Source organism: Gorilla gorilla, chromosome 18 (assembly GCF_029281585.2).
Source record: "Gorilla gorilla gorilla isolate KB3781 chromosome 18, NHGRI_mGorGor1-v2.1_pri, whole genome shotgun sequence".
NCBI classification, from domain to species: domain Eukaryota; kingdom Metazoa; phylum Chordata; class Mammalia; order Primates; family Hominidae; genus Gorilla; species Gorilla gorilla.
In genome coordinates, this window is record NC_073242.2 from 5895009 (window position 1) to 5911426 (window position 16418).

The 16418-nt window shown below is 57.4% G+C and overlaps 1 protein-coding gene across 2 annotated transcripts in view; it reads right to left on the bottom strand.

Annotated features, from left to right (window-relative positions):
• Positions 1–16418, bottom strand: part of ABCA3 (ATP binding cassette subfamily A member 3) — a 66686-nt gene that overhangs the window by 2231 nt on the left and 48037 nt on the right. For both annotated transcript variants that reach the window (XM_031007384.3, XM_055364992.2), the window contains exons 19-30: positions 13920–14018; positions 11234–11420; positions 9826–10129; positions 8493–8766; positions 7245–7449; positions 6582–6801; positions 6082–6240; positions 4989–5161; positions 3269–3397; positions 2915–3109; positions 832–1019; positions 177–347 (exon numbers count right to left, since the gene is read on the bottom strand). In XM_031007384.3, the coding sequence (XP_030863244.3) occupies positions 177–347; positions 832–1019; positions 2915–3109; positions 3269–3397; positions 4989–5161; positions 6082–6240; positions 6582–6801; positions 7245–7449; positions 8493–8766; positions 9826–10129; positions 11234–11420; positions 13920–14018 (2304 nt within the window). The remainder of the gene's footprint in view (positions 1–176; positions 348–831; positions 1020–2914; positions 3110–3268; positions 3398–4988; positions 5162–6081; positions 6241–6581; positions 6802–7244; positions 7450–8492; positions 8767–9825; positions 10130–11233; positions 11421–13919; positions 14019–16418) is intronic.

Genomic DNA, 16418 nt, shown 5'->3' on the forward strand with positions numbered 1-16418 from the left:
GCTTGTGCAGACAGGAAGGCATTGGCCCTCCGATCAGGCTGTTCCTGATACCCATGCTCAGAGTGTGGCTCATGCGCAGACTCTGCACCAGATGCTGATGGGTCTCCTGGCCACCTGGCTCCTCCATGGCCCACCCGGTGCTGAAACTTCCAGTGACCCACAGACCCAGGCTCTACCTGTGGGAGGTGATGACAATGGCCTTTCCAGACTCTCGGGCTCGTGCCACGGTGTCCCAAAGCAGGCGCCGGGCCACGGGGTCCATGCCAGTGGACGGCTCATCCAGGAAGATGACAGCAGGCTCTCCGATCAGGGCGATGCCGGTGCTCAGCTTCCGCTTGTTACCACCACTAGAGGCAGGAGGGTGCCAGGTGGGGGAATAAGGCTGAGAGTTAGCATTGGCTCCCGTGTCCCAGTGGAGGTCTATGTCCCAGCAGCGGCCCACACCCAGCAATTGCAGAACAGCCCTGGTGAAGAGGAAGGAGCTGTGCGTGCACCTGGAAAGCCCACCGCATAGAGCTGGAGGCCCCAGAGAAGGCTGTTCCCAGGGGCCCGGTGCACGCACCTACATGAGAACACATCTGCCTGCACCTAAGGGGGACCTGCCGGCCCTGACATCTCTCACTGCTGGCTTTGTCCCTAGGTGGCAGGCACTGTCAGGGCAGTCCCTTTCCTACCTGAAGCTACCTGGGTCACACCACCAAATCCCAGCTCCATCCTGGAGCCACAAGTGGGAGTTCTGGCTGCTGACCTGAGCGGTCACTCCCAGCTCTATGCTATGGGGACCTTGATTCTGACTCCACTCTGGGAAGGGCCAGGGCTCAGAAGGTGCACCTGTACGTCCTGACCAGCTTGTTGGCATGTGGCTCCAGCAGCAGGCCCCGCAGAGTGTTCTCCACGCAGGCCCCGATGTGGCGCTCAGGGATGCCCCGGAGCCGAGCGTACATGACCAGCATCTCCCGGCCTGTCATGTGGTCCAGCAAGGCATCAAACTGCGGGCAGTAGCCGATCCGCTGCCGTACCTGGGGTCAGAGCATAGCCGGGGAGGGAGGTGGGTTGGAGGGAAGCCTCCTTCCTCCAGAGGACCACGGGGACTACCCTTGAGGTGCCCACCACTGCGCCTGTCTGTGGTTCCTGCCAGTGTGTGTACAGGGGGGCGCTGGAGCTATGCACAGGCCGTGGTGGCTGCCCACAGTGGAAGCTCTTGGAACAGGGACACAGGAAGGATGTGCCTGGTGCAGGGAGGCTTCCAGAGCTGCTCTCAGAGCCTGGTCCAGGACAGGCAGCAATGGGGTTAGGTGGTGCAAGAATGGCCTTTACGTAGAAGCAGACTCAGAGCTGGCTACCCACTCATTCACGCCTGGGACATCTGATGTGCTAGGACTCTTTCTTCTCCCTCTAAGAAGAAAGATTTGTGGGCACCACCTTTGGGGTGAGTATTGCTTGGTCAGATGGTGCAGCAGCTGTTCTTTGCACAAGTGACCATGTCCAGCTGAATTAAGACGTGCCTGCTGCCATCTGCTTAGCTACCTTCAGCAGCTGGTCGGGGGCAGGAGTGCCTGGGTTCTGTGGATTCCAGAGACTGGATTTCTTTTTCTTTACCTTCCTTCTTTGGGGTTCTCAAGCTTCCAGAATTTTTTTTTTTTTTTTGAGACAGAGTCTTACTCTGTCTCCCTTACACTGCTAGAGCGCAGTAGCATGATCTCGGCTCACTACAACCTCTGCCTCCCAGGCTCAAGCGATTCTCATGCCTCAGGCTCCCGAGTAGCTAGGATTATAGGCACCTGCCACCATGCCCTGCTAATTTTTGTATTTTTCTTTGGTAGAGACAGCATTTTGCCATGTTGGCCAGGCTGGTCTCGAACTCTAGACCTCAAGTGATTTGCCTGCCTTGGCCTTCCAAAGCTGGGATTATAGGCGTGAGCCACGCTCCCAGCCCAGAATCTGTTTTTAATCAGTTTGGGGAAAGTCTTAGCCAATACCTTTTTGGCTACTACCCCCTGCCACTCTCTCTCTCTTTTCCTTCTGGAACTCAGATTACATGTACTGGGGACTTCTCACCCTCTCCTCCATTGCTAGATCACATACGGTTTTCTCTCCCCTGCATAGATTTTCAATTGCATCATTTATTTCTGTAGACACAGTGAGTTTATAATCTTTTATAATCTGGCCTGATGATGCAGATCTAACGCCTATGTGCTTGTCCCCCCATGGGGCCTGCGTCTGTTGCTTCCAGCCATGGTACCGTCTCCTCTGTTTGTTTGCTGTGCATTGCCTGTAAGCCCTGGAACCCTCTATGGGGGAGTCTTCAGCCTAGGATGAGGCTTTCCTCCCGAGAGGGCCTGCATGTGCTCTGGCCCAGGGCCTCTGCTGTCCAGGCACCCCTGGCGTGAGCTCAGGAGAGGACTCCGCGGCCACTTCTCAGCCCCAGGCCTTGCTTGCCATTTCCCCTGCTCTGCTTGGCACACTTGAATTCCCATGCAGGCCCCGGGCAGAGGTGCAGGAGGGCTGCCTCTGGTCCTTCTGCGGGGGAGCTGGTGGGGCTCAGCTCAACATGGGAAAGCTGGGCGGGCCCAGGGCCTTCCGTCCCTTCACTCAGCAAGGCCTCTAACCCCACACCTGAGCTGCCTGGACACAGAATGGCCTCTGCACAGAGGTGGCTGTCAGTGCTGAATGCGCCTCTCTGGGCTCACGGATGTTGGCACCCATCTCTCTCCCCTCCCATCGCCTGCTAGTTCTGGCGAAGCTTAGCTTTAGCTCATTACCTTGTCTCGCTGTCCAGAGGCATGTGCTAGGCCCATTTCAAGCCACAGATGCAGCAGCTGTTTGGGGACAGCGTCCCTCTGTCCCTGCCTCCAGGGTGCCCCCTCCAGCCATGCCTGTCTCATCCCTTTGGAGCCTCCCTGGCTGCACCCACCTTTCCGACATCAGAGCTGATTCTGTGACCCCCGACAAAGGCATCCCCAGAAGTGAGGCTCTCCTCCCCGGTCAGCATTTTGAAAGTCGTGGTCTTCCCGGCTCCATTGAAGCCCAGCAGGCCGAAGCACTCCCCTTTCTGCACCGCGAGGGAGATCCTGTCCACGGCCAGGAGGGGCACCCGCTGCTCGTACACCTGCAGGCACCCAACAGAAAACATGGAATGCGGAGGCCTGGACGCAAAGCAGAGCAGTCTGAGCCTCAGCGCCGAAAGCTTCCAGGGATGGGGTCGGACCCTGGGGACAGCCAGGTAGTCAGCTGGCAGGAAGGACTCCACCCCAAATTGCAAGGGTACCTTGGAGAGCTCCTTGATAATCAGAGGTGTGTGGAGCAGGGAGTCCGGGCTGGGGGCCAGGATGCGGGTCCTCTCGTCCGCTACATCTTGGTCCTCAGGAAGCACAGGCATCCGGGTGTGTAATTCTGTCTGATTGACCAGGACAAAGACCGCGTGCGTGAACCCAGCCGCAGGACGGCTTCCGTGGAGAAGGGAGGGGCGGGGGGGATGTGGGAGGTCTGGTGGGACTAAGGCCTTCAAGGCTTCTCGTCCCAATCTCAGGCCCCACGGGTGCGACTCAGGCCTTTTACGAGAAGACACAGTGGTCTTGGGGGTAAACTCGCATCCAGGAGACATAAACTATCTGAGGAAAAAGAACCGTGCGGGACTCATGGAGAAAAATCATAAATCTTCTGGGGAATATAAGATTTTTAGACAATTTTTTTTTTTTGAGACAGAGTCTCACTCTGTTGTCCAGGCTGGAGTGCAGTGGCGCAATCTCAGCTCACTGCAAACTCTGCCTCCCGGGTTCAAGTGATTCTCCTGCTTCAGCCTTCCGAGTAGCGTGCCACCATGCCCAGCTAATTTTTGTATTTTTAGTAGAGATGGAGTTTCACTGTGTTGGCCAGGCTGGTCTAGAACTCCTGACCTTTGGTGATCCATCCACCTTGGCCTACCAAAGTGTTGGGATTACAGGCATTAGCCACCATGGCTGGCCTGAAAGTAAGATTTTTGTTTTCAAATTTAGAGATGGGGTCTTGCTCTGTCACCCAGGCTGGGATGCAATGGTGTAATCATAGCTCACTGCAGCCCAGACCTCCCAGGCTTAAGCCTCCTGTCTCAGCTTCCCTAGTAGCTAGGATTACAGGTGTGTACCATCATGCCTGGCTAATTTTTAAAACTTTTTAGAAGAGATAGGGTCTCACTATGTTGCCCAGACTGGTCTTGAACTCCTGGCTTCAGGTGATCCACCTACCTCTGCTTTCTAAAATGCTGGGATTACAGGTGTGAGCCACCATGCCTGGCCAAAGATTTTAACACGTGGAGACAGTTCCCTTTTCAGAGAAGTCTGACTATTTTTAAAGAAGTGAATTCCCCCTCGGCTAAGCTGTATGTGCAATGCAATGTCAACACATTTGCTTTTGTTTGTTTGAGGGAGGGGATGGAGACCTGAGAAAATGAACGTTTTCAATAAACACGTGGAGCACCCCTCAGCCCCACATCCCCTCCTCCGGGCACTGGGTGTCCCTAGGCACCACCTCTGCTCAGCAGGACTGGGCACCCCTCAGCCCCACATCCCCTCCTCCGGGCACTGGGTGTCCCTGGGCCCACATCCCCTCCTCCGGGCACTGGGTGTCCCTGGGCACCACCTCTGCTCAGCAGGACTGGGCACCCCTCAGCCCCACATCCCCTCCTCCGGGCACTGGGTGTCCCTGGGCCCACATCCCCTCCTCCAGGCACTGGGTGTCCCTGGGCACCACCTCTGCTCAGCAGGACGGCCCTGGGCCCCCAGGCTGACTCCTCGGCAGGGGCTCACAACTTGACAGCCCTTGTGAGTGGCGAGGGCTGTGCCCCGCCCTGGCTGTAAGTGCAGGCTGGTGCTGAGGCCGTACAGTGGGAGACCATCTGGTGTAGGAGCTGCCTGGTGGAGAAGGAGGTGGAGCTGCCCCAGGTTGTGCTGGGCCCAAGCAGAGACGTGGGGAGCATCTCGCCAGTGTCCTGGGCTCCCGGAGCCACTCACCAGTGTCCGCCTCCTCCGGAGGGCGCAGAGGATGCCCCTGAGTCTCTGAAGCAGGTTGGTCTCGATGAGGAAGAGCAGGATGAGGTAGGCGCACCCTGAGGCGGCCATGGAGGCCACGAACCGGCCGACCCCCGGGGCGCTCCAAGCATAGAAGTTCTCCTGGTACTGGATGTCTGTGGGGCGAGGGAGTCACTGTGCCCTGAGGCCTGGGGCACCCTCCTCCCCTTCCAGATTCCCGGCCCCCACTCCCCTCCCCAGGCTGCTCAAGGCGCCTGTAACAATGTCCCCTCCATGGGGAGATGTGAAGGCCAGTAGGTCACAGCTGCCTCTCGAGGCACCACAGCTCAGAGAGGGGCCAGGCACGTAACGATCCAATGTAGTCCCATGAGCGACGTGGCAGACCCAGGGCAGCAACAGCCCGCCTGAGAGGCCCAGGCTCTGCGTGAATCCCGGGCTGCCTCCTGGCCAGGACAGAGACCATTACAAGCACCGAGGGGTGTGTGGGAGGCTGAGGAGGCCCCATAGAACAGGTCCAAGTTCTGTCCCCCTGGACCTGGGGCTGTGATCTTGCTTAGAAACAGGGTCTTTGAATATGTGATTAGTAAGGCTCTTAAGGTGAGACACTGGATTAGTGTGGGCCTTAAACCCAACAGCAAGTGTCCTTATAAGAGAAAGGCAGAAGGAGATTTGAGACAGGAGACAGGAGCCGCCATGCGAGGATGGAGGCGGTGGTGGTGAGTGGGCGCAGCCAGGAGCTCAGGATGCCTGGAGCCTCCAGGAGATGGGAGAAGCAGGAAGGGTCCTCCCCTGAGCCATGGGGGATTCACTCCTCGTGCTAAGCGCTGGTCTGTGGTTCCTTGTTACAGATGCCCAGACACTGAGGCAGGTGGGAGAGTGGGAGCTCAAGTACAGGGCCTGGGAGCGAGCGGGCATGAGGGGGCTGCTGTGGGAGGCGGGGCGAGGTGGTACAGAGGAACGCACCAGCCCCAGGCCACTCAGACGCAGAGGAGCCCCTGCCCTGGGAGGCCCCTCTGCAGTGGCCACGTCCTGAGGACGTAGGGGTGCTGCCCAGGGTTGGGGCTGGGACACTCACTGTATTTCTTGCAGTAGTGGGCGGCGACCTCGGAGGAGGTGCAGTACCTCCGCGTCTCGTAGTTCTCGTAGAAACTGCTGACTGCCATCCCCAGACAGTGGTTGGGCAGCACCAGGAACACGCGATCCAGGGTTTTGGAAAGTTCTTCCAGTTTTACAGCTGTGTTGGGGAGGTAAGATCAGTCTGCGCTGGAGGGCACACCACACCCACCTCCAGGATGGGCCTGGTCAGGGCGGGCACAGGGCCTTGTCCGTGCTGTGTGGAGTGAGGGGGCACCTCCCAGGGACGCCCCTGCCGGCTCTGCACAGGGCAAGGACGCCGCAGACGCCTGCCCACCAGTCATGGCTAGCCGGGCAGGGCCAGCTGGGGCAGAGGGGCTGGTGAGCATGAACTGGGCCCATTGCCTGAGTCCTGCCTCGGCTGTGGCTGGTGCCTCCCTGTCTGGGCGGAGTGGCTCCGTGGATGGCCATGGGGGCTGCGGGTGGTCTCCAGGTGCCCACCTGGGATGCGCATGATGGTGACTATCAGGAAGGTGGCGATGCCTGACAGGATGTTGAAGATGGTCAGCCTCGTGTAGGCGGTGGCCGCCCCCAAGAAGAAGAAGTTCATCAGGTACATGAGGGGGATGATGGCCCAGCCGTAGAGCAGGAGCAGCAGCAGGGTGTCGGCCACGTGGCCGTCCCGCGTGAAGGCACGCACGTCGAAGGCCTTGAACACCACCTGCGGTGGCACAGGGAGGCGCTGCTGTGCATGCCAAGCTGAGAGGAGCTCACGGGTGGGGAAGGGGTGAGAGGAGCATTTGGAGGTCCTCAGACCCCTCCCGGTCAGCTGGCCCATGTCCATCAGCCCCACAGGCCATGTCTGGCCCCCGCAGTGGCTTTCAGCCCCAGGACCCTCTCTGTCCCAGTTTCCCCTCGTCCCCTTGCACCCGGAGCTGTAACCAGGGTGGCTGCTCCGGGTGCTGCCCATGCATGGAGGGCAAAGGCTGAGGGTGCAGGGAGGAGGCGAGGGGGCAGCCGCCAGGGGATTCCAGCCGTCCTCCCTGAGTCGGGCCGAGCTGCTGGCCTAGGGGCTGCCCAGCTGGTTCCGGTTCTGCACAGGGGTCCCAGGGCAAGCCCCCTGCGGTCTGCAGGGGAACGGATCCAGCACCCTCTGGCGCTCACCAGCAGCAGCAGACTGGGGATAAGGAAGGAGATGAGGTCCCACAGCAGAGCAGAGAGCCAGAAACTGGCCACATGGACTCCACTCACAAACTGCACATGCTTGGCCTGCACGGCCCTCTCGCTGACCGCCAGGATGGAGAACGTGCTGGCCAAGAATGCCATGGCGAAGAGCAGGTTGAGGGCAATGTCGAATCCCTTCCGGCCCCTGCGGGGGACAGAGAAGGTCAGGGACGGAGCACAGCACGTCTGGGTGGCAGGAAAGGTCGGGTTCTCGGTTATGACCGCCCAAGGCATGCAGGGCAGCAGCCCAACCACTAAAGGGGCTTATGGGAGAGCACGAGCACCATGGTTCCATACTGGGAACATCTGCCCTCACCGGAGAACGGCTCCTCTGGACTTCCTATGCTGACCGTGTGACGATGGCAGCGTCACTCTCCCTCATCACCCCGCTCCCAGCCCTCAGCCCCACGGCTGCCGGCGACCTTGCCCAGGTGTGGAGGTCCCGAGCCCCGCCTCCTCCTGGAGTGTGGCAAAGGGAAAGCCTCTCCCGGCCTCTGTGCGTCATTCTAGGATCCTGAGTTGATGGCAAGGAGAGCAGATCGAGGGCTGTTACTTTTCTGCTCTTGGGGCAGGGATGGAGCCAGAAGCTGGGACGCAGCCATCGCCAGGCCTAGGCCTAGCCTGGAATGTGGGTGGAGACGACACTGCCCTGAGGAGAAGTGGCTATTCTGAAATTAACAGAATTTTTGGCCTCCTCTGGGTGGTTCCAGGAGCTCTGGGGCTCTGTGGCCGGGACAGGGGGTAGCCCTGCCCACACAATGGCATGGCAGGCTCCCGACGTGCGGCCATCTGAGGGACAGGGACGGCAGTTCTTGCCGAGTCCTGCTCTGCTCACCCTCCATCACCTCAGCTCATGTGCCCAGTGGGTCACACTGCTGGAGAGAGCAGTGCGGAGCGAGGACAGTGGCTGACAGGAGCCAGGTAGATTTAGGAGAAGGCAGGGCTGCCTGCCGAGCCTTCATGGGTCCCCGTGAGGACCGCAGTGCATGGGATGGCCCACAGCTGATCTGCTGTCACAGGGAGTTGGGGCTGTGGATGGTGGAGGAGGATGTGGCAGGGGTTTCCCACCAGACCCAGGGGCTTTGGGAGGGCAGACACAATGCTCTATTTATGGGCCCATGGCAGTGCCCAGGGCAGTCAGTCCTGGGGGCTCTGGCCAGGGCAGACAGGGACGGGCAGTGCACATACTCGTTGAACTGGTCCTTGGCAGCCTGCAGGGCGCTCCGGGGCTGGGGGAAGTTGGAGACCACAATGGAGGCGTGAGGCCCGCACAGCAGCTTGAACAGAAGGTTGTCCACGACGGCCAGGGCAGTGGCTGGAGAGTGGTACGCCTGGTTGTTGAACAAGGCGGTGACGACCGTGCGCTCTCCCACATCTCTGAAGGACGCTGCCACAAGGCACCGCTCATTAAAGCCGCCCCCCTCCACAGAGGCCCTGAAGATCAAGAACTCCTCCAGGTCACCTGGGGAGCAATGGCAGAGTCAGGGGACACAGGAAGAGGTGACACCTGGGCACCCCCTGCCACCTGAGCATGGCTAATCAGGGACCCAATAGAGTGGTGCCGGCATCCTCTGAGCTGCCCGCCCCGTGACCCTTCTCCTAAGGAGAGTATAATTTCTGCCAAGGTTTTGTCATCATTCAGTATGTGGAACTTTGAATGCTAGTCAGGAACCAGGAAGGGAGCTGCAAAATAAGAAAACCTTCCAGTAGGTTCCATCAACCAGAGCACAGTCCCTGTTCTGAGCCTGGGGCAGTATCCAACTATGACTACCAAGACTCTTTTTTTTTTTTTTTTGAGACAGTCTTGCTCTGTCACCCAGGCTGGAGTGCAATGGTGCGATCTTGGCTCACTGCAGCCTCCACCGCCCCGGTTCAAGCCATTCTCCTGCCTCAGCCTCCAGAGTAGCTGGGATTACAGGTACCCATCACCACACCTAGCTAATTTTTGTGTTTAGTAGAGACAGAGTTTTGCCATGTTGACCAGGCTGGTCTCGAACTCCTGACCTCAAGTGATCCACCTGCCTCGGCCTCCCAAAGTAGTGGGATGACAGGTGTGAGCCACTGTGCCTGGCCAAGAATTGTGAGTTTTAAGATGTTGAAAGAAAACACCCTGTCACACGAAGGCACACTGTGGCCAGCATCATCACAAAGCAAAGGTAACTTGAAGTCACTATGCTTCTGCATTTTGCCCATGAATGATCCCGAAAGACACAGCTTCAGTAAAGAGACGCCTGACAAAGCCTGGCCCCAGGATGCCAGTGTCTCTGGCACCCCCAGGGCGCTTCCCCTGACTCAGTGCCGTGATCTGCCACCCAGGGGACATCCGCAATGTTTCCGGGCATGTTTGATGGTCATGATGGGGTGGGGCAAGGTCAGGGATGCTGCTGAACCTCCCTCAGTACATTCGGAACAGCCAAGAACCATCCTCCCCAGATGTCGACCCTGCTGCAGTCAGGAAGGCGAACTCTGGCCGCAGGACTGGCCCCCGATCCCCCCGTCCCGCCCCCGGGATGCCCCTTACCGAGCACCTCGCGGGGCTCCTGTCCCTCAGCCTGCAGTGCGTCTTTCAGATGCTCTGACAGCTGCTGACCCAGCTGGGAGGTCCCGGGAACTGAGAAGGGCACGACGGTTCTGCCATACTCGCCCAAGGTCAGCCTCAGCATGGGGTCGTCGAAGAGCTCCGAGGAGTAGTTGATGGCCAGGAGGGCCAGGGTGACGCAGGTCAGAGGCACCAGGACCTGTGCCGCCACCATTTTCCACTCACGCCAGCTGTATGCGGCCTTCTTCAGGAACATGGCCCAGAACTGCTGGCAGTGCAGGGCGAGCTGCGGCAGAGGGGACGCAGGTGACACCGGCACCGCTTGGGGGCCAGCGCCTGACCCCCACCCACCTGCGGCAGGTGCTGTCCTGTGTGACGCCAGCCTGGGGGCCTGCAGCTGAGGTTGCACCGGAGACTCCCAGAGCGTTGAAATGGCCGTGGGAGGAGCTCAGTGCACCACATGGCAGGGTCACCTGTGCAGACTCTGCAGGTCTCCATGGGGCCCTGCACGTTGGCACTATTTTATTTTTTTGAGACAGGGTCACTCTGTCACTGGGGGTGGAGTGCAGTGGTGTGATCTCAGCTCACTGCAACCTCCACCTCCTGGGTTCCTACCTCAGCCTCCCAAGTAGATGGGATTACAGGCGCACACCACCACACCCAACTAATTTTTGTATTTTTAGTAGAGAGAGGGTTTTGTCATGTTGGCCTAGGCTGGTCTTGAACTCCTGACCTCAAGTGATCTGCCCGCCTTGGCCTCCCAATGTACTGGGATTACAGGCATGAGCCACCACACCCGGCCCAGACACTGTTTCATTGTCTCAGGACAGTAGAGGACCAGCTGCCATCCCCTGCCCTCCCCCTGCCACAAGGAGACACCACCACACAGGTCATAGGAAACAGATGGCCGAGCCTCCCAACCAGCCTGACTGCCTCGTTCTCCAGCTTCTTTCCTTCCTGGTCCTCCGAGACAGAGAGCGTCAGGGCTTTGAGATCAGGCTGACCAGGTATCAGAATGAGCTCTGTCACTCTGTCACATCTGACTTTGGCCCAGGCCTCGGTTTCCCATCTGTGAACCGAGTGCATCAACCCCTTTCCGTGTCGTTGGCTGCTGGAGAGCCTCGTCAACACAGAGCTGGGCACCCGACAAGCTCCTGTTGAGCAGGGTGCTGTGCGTGAGGTAGAGCATGAGAAATTCCAGTCGCTCCATTCAAACGCTTCTCCCTGCCGACCCATGCGGTGTGAGCCGCTGCCCGCCCTCTGCCCGGTGTGCTGACTCTCCCGGACCCTGTTTGCGCCCTCGCAGACTCTCCTCTGCATGGGCTTACGTGAGGCGTTTGGGGGCTGCTCGCCCTTCCCCCGCCACCCGCCCACCCACCTGGGCACTCACCCCAGTGTTGAGCTTGACAGCGGTGCGCTCCTCCTCGATGAGGGCTCCAATGCCGTCGGAGGGGTCCATGGCCCCACAGAGGTTGCTGTCCACAGCCCAGTCGCTGGCGCGCCTCTCGTGCTGGTACTGCAGGGCAGGGAGCTGGATGGCCTGGATGTCCATACTGCTGTCCACCAGCTTCCCGACCCTGTGCCGATACACACAGGGACCGGTCAGGACCCAGCTCCCCGGGCGGGTGGAGGGAGGGACTATGGTTAGAGGCACTGAGGGGAGCAGTGTTGCCGCAGTCCTTGGCTTGCTCACGCATCTGCTTATGTGTTCCCTCACTCATCAGTGTCTCTGGCCACCATGCACAGCTAATTTTTGTATTTTTAGTAGACATAGGGTTTCACCATGTTGGCCAGGTTGATCTCGAACTCCTGACCTCAAGTGATCCACCCACCTCGGCCTCTCAAAGTGCTGGGATTACAGGCATGAACCACCATGCCTGGCAGAGGAGGTGATTTTTTAATATTATGTGAATTATATCACACACACACACAGACACACACACACACACCCCTTCCTAGAGCTCCCCGCCGATTAGGAAACACAATTGAGGCTGCAGCAGGCAGGAGGCACCCCCCGGCTGGCTTAGCAACCTTGTCAGGCCACGCTTGGAGCCCGTGTGAGCCCTGTCTCCCTGCTTCTTGCTCCTGTGTGCAGGCTGCCGTGAGGCCTAAGTACCTGCTCCTCTGGCCCTTGGCAGAGCCCTTCTCCCTCACTGGATTCTCCCAGTCCCACTCATCTTTCATGATCTGGTCAGAGACACCAAGTGTTGCCATCTCGTCAGTGTTCCCTCTGATTAAAAGCCTTCCTGCCCATGGTCTGAGCTCCGGTGGGCGCTTACCAGCCTGGCTAGCTCTCCCCAGGTCCTAGACAAACCAGGAAAAGCTTCTGATTATTTTTCTCTTGAGACCAGGAGCTCAGCGAGGCCAGGGTCAGGTGTGGGGCCTGGAGCGGAGTCACAGGTGGGCCGTGTGGTGAGTATGAGATGGGGCCAGAGAGGCCTGAGACCTTGAGAGACAAGAGGCCCTGTGGCTGCTGAGACGCAGCAGGAGCAACCCGGGTTCTACCCTCAGAGCTGGCTGACTCCAGGCCAGCCCGTGGTTTCTTTCTCTTATGTTCATGCTTCCTTCCTTCCTTCAACCAGGATTCACAGAATCAGTCAGTCAGTGCTCGGTCCTGTGTGGGACACAGGTCAGCGGGCAGTCCCTCCCTCCCTCCGCCGCCTTGCCTGGCCTTTTTCCCTGGGTCTGTTCCCGGACACATGGTCCCCTGCACAGGTGTCCCCAGAGCATGCACCACCATGTCCTGCATGTATGATCACCTATTCTGTCGCCTCCTCTAGGCTGTGGGCTCCCTAAGGAGGAAAACCTATCTCATGTTTTCTTTTTCTTTTGACACAGGGTTTTGCTCTGTCCCCCAGGGTGGAGTGCAGTGGCACAATCTGAGCTCACTGCAACCTCCACTTCCCAGGTTCAATTCATTCTCCTGCCTCAGCCTCCCAAGTAGCTGAGATTACAGGTGTGTGCCACCATGCCCAGCTAATTTTTGTAGTTTTAGTAGAGATGGTGGCTGGGGGTGGTGGCTCACGCCTGTAATCCCAGCACAGATCTTCAGGTGGGTCACCTGAGGTCAGGAGTTCCAGACCAGCATGGCAAAACCCCATCTCTGTTAAAAATACAAAAAAACTAGCTGGGCGTAATGACGTGCGCCTGCAGTCCCAGCTACTGAGGCTGAGGCAGGAGAATCGCTTGAATCTGGGAGGCAGACGTTGCAGTGAGCTGAGATTGCACCACTGCACTCCAGCCTGGGAGACAGAGCGAGACTCTGTCTCAAAAAAAAAAGAGATGGGATTTCACCATGTTGACCAGGCTGGTCTCAAACTCCTTGGCTCAAGTGATCGCCTGCCTCGGCCTCCCAAAGTGCTGGGATGACAGGCGTGAGCCACCACGCCCAGCCCCCATGCAGTTGTGAGGGTCTGGATGAGATAGTTCCCATCTTCATTAACGACACAGGTATCCCCCAAGGATGATCTAAGCCCAAGAAGAGCTGGGCACGCCTCTGATGCCGTGTGCCAGCTAGACCCGTGGGGGGTCTAGGAGGGACCCCAAGGCAGTGCAGGCCCCTCACGTGTGCCGCCGTTTCCCACGCACACCAGTGTTGCTGACAGTCACAATCTGCACTTGGGGCTCTGACGGCGGCCACTGCCCGCCCCACCCCAGGCTGTTCCTCCAGCCTCACGTGGGCATTTGAGATCATAACCGAGGTGACTGTTTATCACTGCACTTTTTAGAAGTCCTCGGCTGAGCACGGTGCCTCACGCCTGTAATCCCAGCACTTTGGGAGGCCAAGGTGGGCGGGTCACCTGAGGTCAGGAGTTTGAGACCAGCCTGACCAACATGGAGAAAACCTATCTCTACTAAAAATACAAAATTAGCTGGGCGTGGTGGCACATGCCTGTAATCCCAGCTACTCGGGAGGCTGAGGCAGAAGAATCTCTTGAACCCAGGAGGCGGAGGTTGCGGTGAGCCGAGATCGCACCACTGCACTCCAGCCTGGGCAACTAGAGTGAAACTCCATCTCAAAAAAAAAAAGTCCCCGGAGCCCGGTCCTAGGTGGACGGAAACGCGCATTTACTGACCGAAGGAAGACTTCCTCCATGGTGGTGATGGACGCCCCAAAGCTGGCAATGCCCAGCTCTTTCTGCTGCTTCTCCAGTTTAGCAAAGAGACCTTCAAACCTGAAAAACACACCCAGCATTATGAGTCACTTCTCAGTGACTTTCTAGATAATTTTTTCCTAAAGCATCACCCCCCCTTGGCCAGGCACAGTGCCTCACGACTGTAACCCCAGCACTTTGGGACGCCAAGGCGGGCGGATCACCTGAGATCAGGAGTTCGATACCAGTCTAGTCAACATGGTGAAACCTGTCACGGTTAAAAACATAAAAAATTAGCCACGTGTGGTAGCAGGTGCGTGTAGTCCCAGCTACTCAGAAGGCAGAGGCAGGAGAACACTTGAACCCAGGAGGTGGAGGCTGCAGTGAACCGAGATTGCGCTACTGCACTCCAGCCTGGGTGGCAGAGTGAAACTCTGTCTCAAAAAATAAATAAATAAATAAATAAATAAAATTAAAAAAATAAGGAGGCCAGGTGCAGTATCTCACACCTGTAATCCTAGCACTTTGGGAGGCCGAGGTGGGCGAATTGCCTGAACTCAGGAGTTCGAGACCAGCCTGAGCAACACAGTGAAACTCTGTCTCTACTAAAATAAATAAAACAAAACAAAACAACAACAACAACAAAAACTACCCAGTCATGGCGGCTTGTGCCTGTAATCCCAGCTACTCGGGAGGCTGAGGCAGAAGAATTGCTTGAACCCGGGAGGCGGAGGTTGCGGTGAGCTGAGATCGCACCACTGGACTCCAGCCCGGGAAACAGAGCAAGACTCCGTCTCCAAAAACTAAACTAAACTAAACTAAAATGAATCACCCCCCCAATCCCCCTGTAGAATGGGGGAGGGGCCACAGGAGGTTAATTCCTTGAAATACCTTTTTTTTCTTTTTTTCTTTAGATGGAGTTTTGCTCTGTCGCCCAGGCTGCGTGCAGTGGCACAATCTCGGCTCACTGCCAGCTCCGCCTCCCGGGTTCACGCCATTCTCCTGCCTCAGCCTCCGGAGTAGCTGGGACTACAGGCGCCCGCCACCACACCCAGCTTATTTTTTGTATTTTTAGTAGAGACGGGGTTTCACCGTGTTAGCCAGGATGGTCTTGATCTCCTGACCCTGTGATCCACCTGCCCTGACCTCCCAAAGTGCTGGGATTACAGGCATGAGCTACCGAGCTACCGTGCCTGGCCAAAATGCTTTTTTTTTTTTTTTTTTTTTGGAGACAGGGTCTTGGTCTGTCACTCAGGCTGGAGTGCAGTGGTGTAATCTCGGCTCACTGAAGCCTTGACCGCCTGGGTTCAAGCGATCCTCTCACCTCAGCCTCCCAAGTGTCTGGGGCTACAGGTGTGCACAACTACACGTGGCTAAGTTTTTTTTTTTTTTGAGACTGAGTCTTGCTCTGTCACCCAGGCTGGAGTGCGGTGGTGCGATCTTGGCTCACTGCAAGCTCTGCCTCCCAGCTTCATACCATTCCCTCGCCTCCGCCTCCCGAGTAGCTGGGACTACAGGCGCCCGCCACCACGCCTGGCTAATTTTGTTTTTGTATTTTTAGTAGAGACGGGGTTTCACCGTGTTAGCCAGGATGGTCTCAATCTCCTGACCTCGTCATCCACCCGCTTTGGCCTCCAAGTGCTGGGATTACAGGTGTGAGCCACCGTGCCCGGCCATGTGGCTAATTTTTAATTTTTTTTAGAGATGGGGTCTCACTATGTAGCCCAAGCTCATCTCCTTCTCCTTCTGCCTTGGCTTCTGAAAGTGTTGGGATTACAGGCATGAGCAACCATGCCTGGCTAAAAGTGAGATTCATATGGTTTGAGTCCCTATTTTTTTCTTTCTTTCTTTTTTTTTTTTTGAGATGGAGTCTCCCTCTGTCACCCAGGCTGGAATGCAGGGGTGCAGGGGTGTGATTTTGGCTCACTGCAACCTCTGCTCCTGGGTTCAGTGATTCTCCTGCCTCAGCCTCCTGAGTAGCTGGGATTACAGGCACCCACCACCACGCCCAGCTAATTTTTGTATTTTTTTTTTTTAGTAGAGACGAGGTTTCCCCGTGTTGGCCAGGATGGTCTTGATCTCCTGACCTCATGATCCGCCCGCCTTGGCCTCCCAAAGTGCTGGGATTACAGGCGTGAGCCACCATGCACAGCTGGGAAATGCTTTCTAAGAATAAAATTAATAGAAGAAATCACAAGAGAAAGGATGTTGCTACATTAAGTACAAAATCTAGGCTGGGTGCAGTGGCTCACACCTGTAATCCCAGAACTCTGGGAGGCTGAGGCGGAAGGATCACTTAACCCAAGGAGTTCAAGACCAGCTTGGGCAACATAACAAGACCCCATCTCTACAAAAAAATAAAAAAACTAGCCGGACATGTTGATACACACCTGTAGTCCCAACTACTTGGGAGGCTGAGGTGGGAGATCACTTGAGCCCAGGAATTCAAGGCTGCAGTGAGTTGTGATTGCACCACTGCAC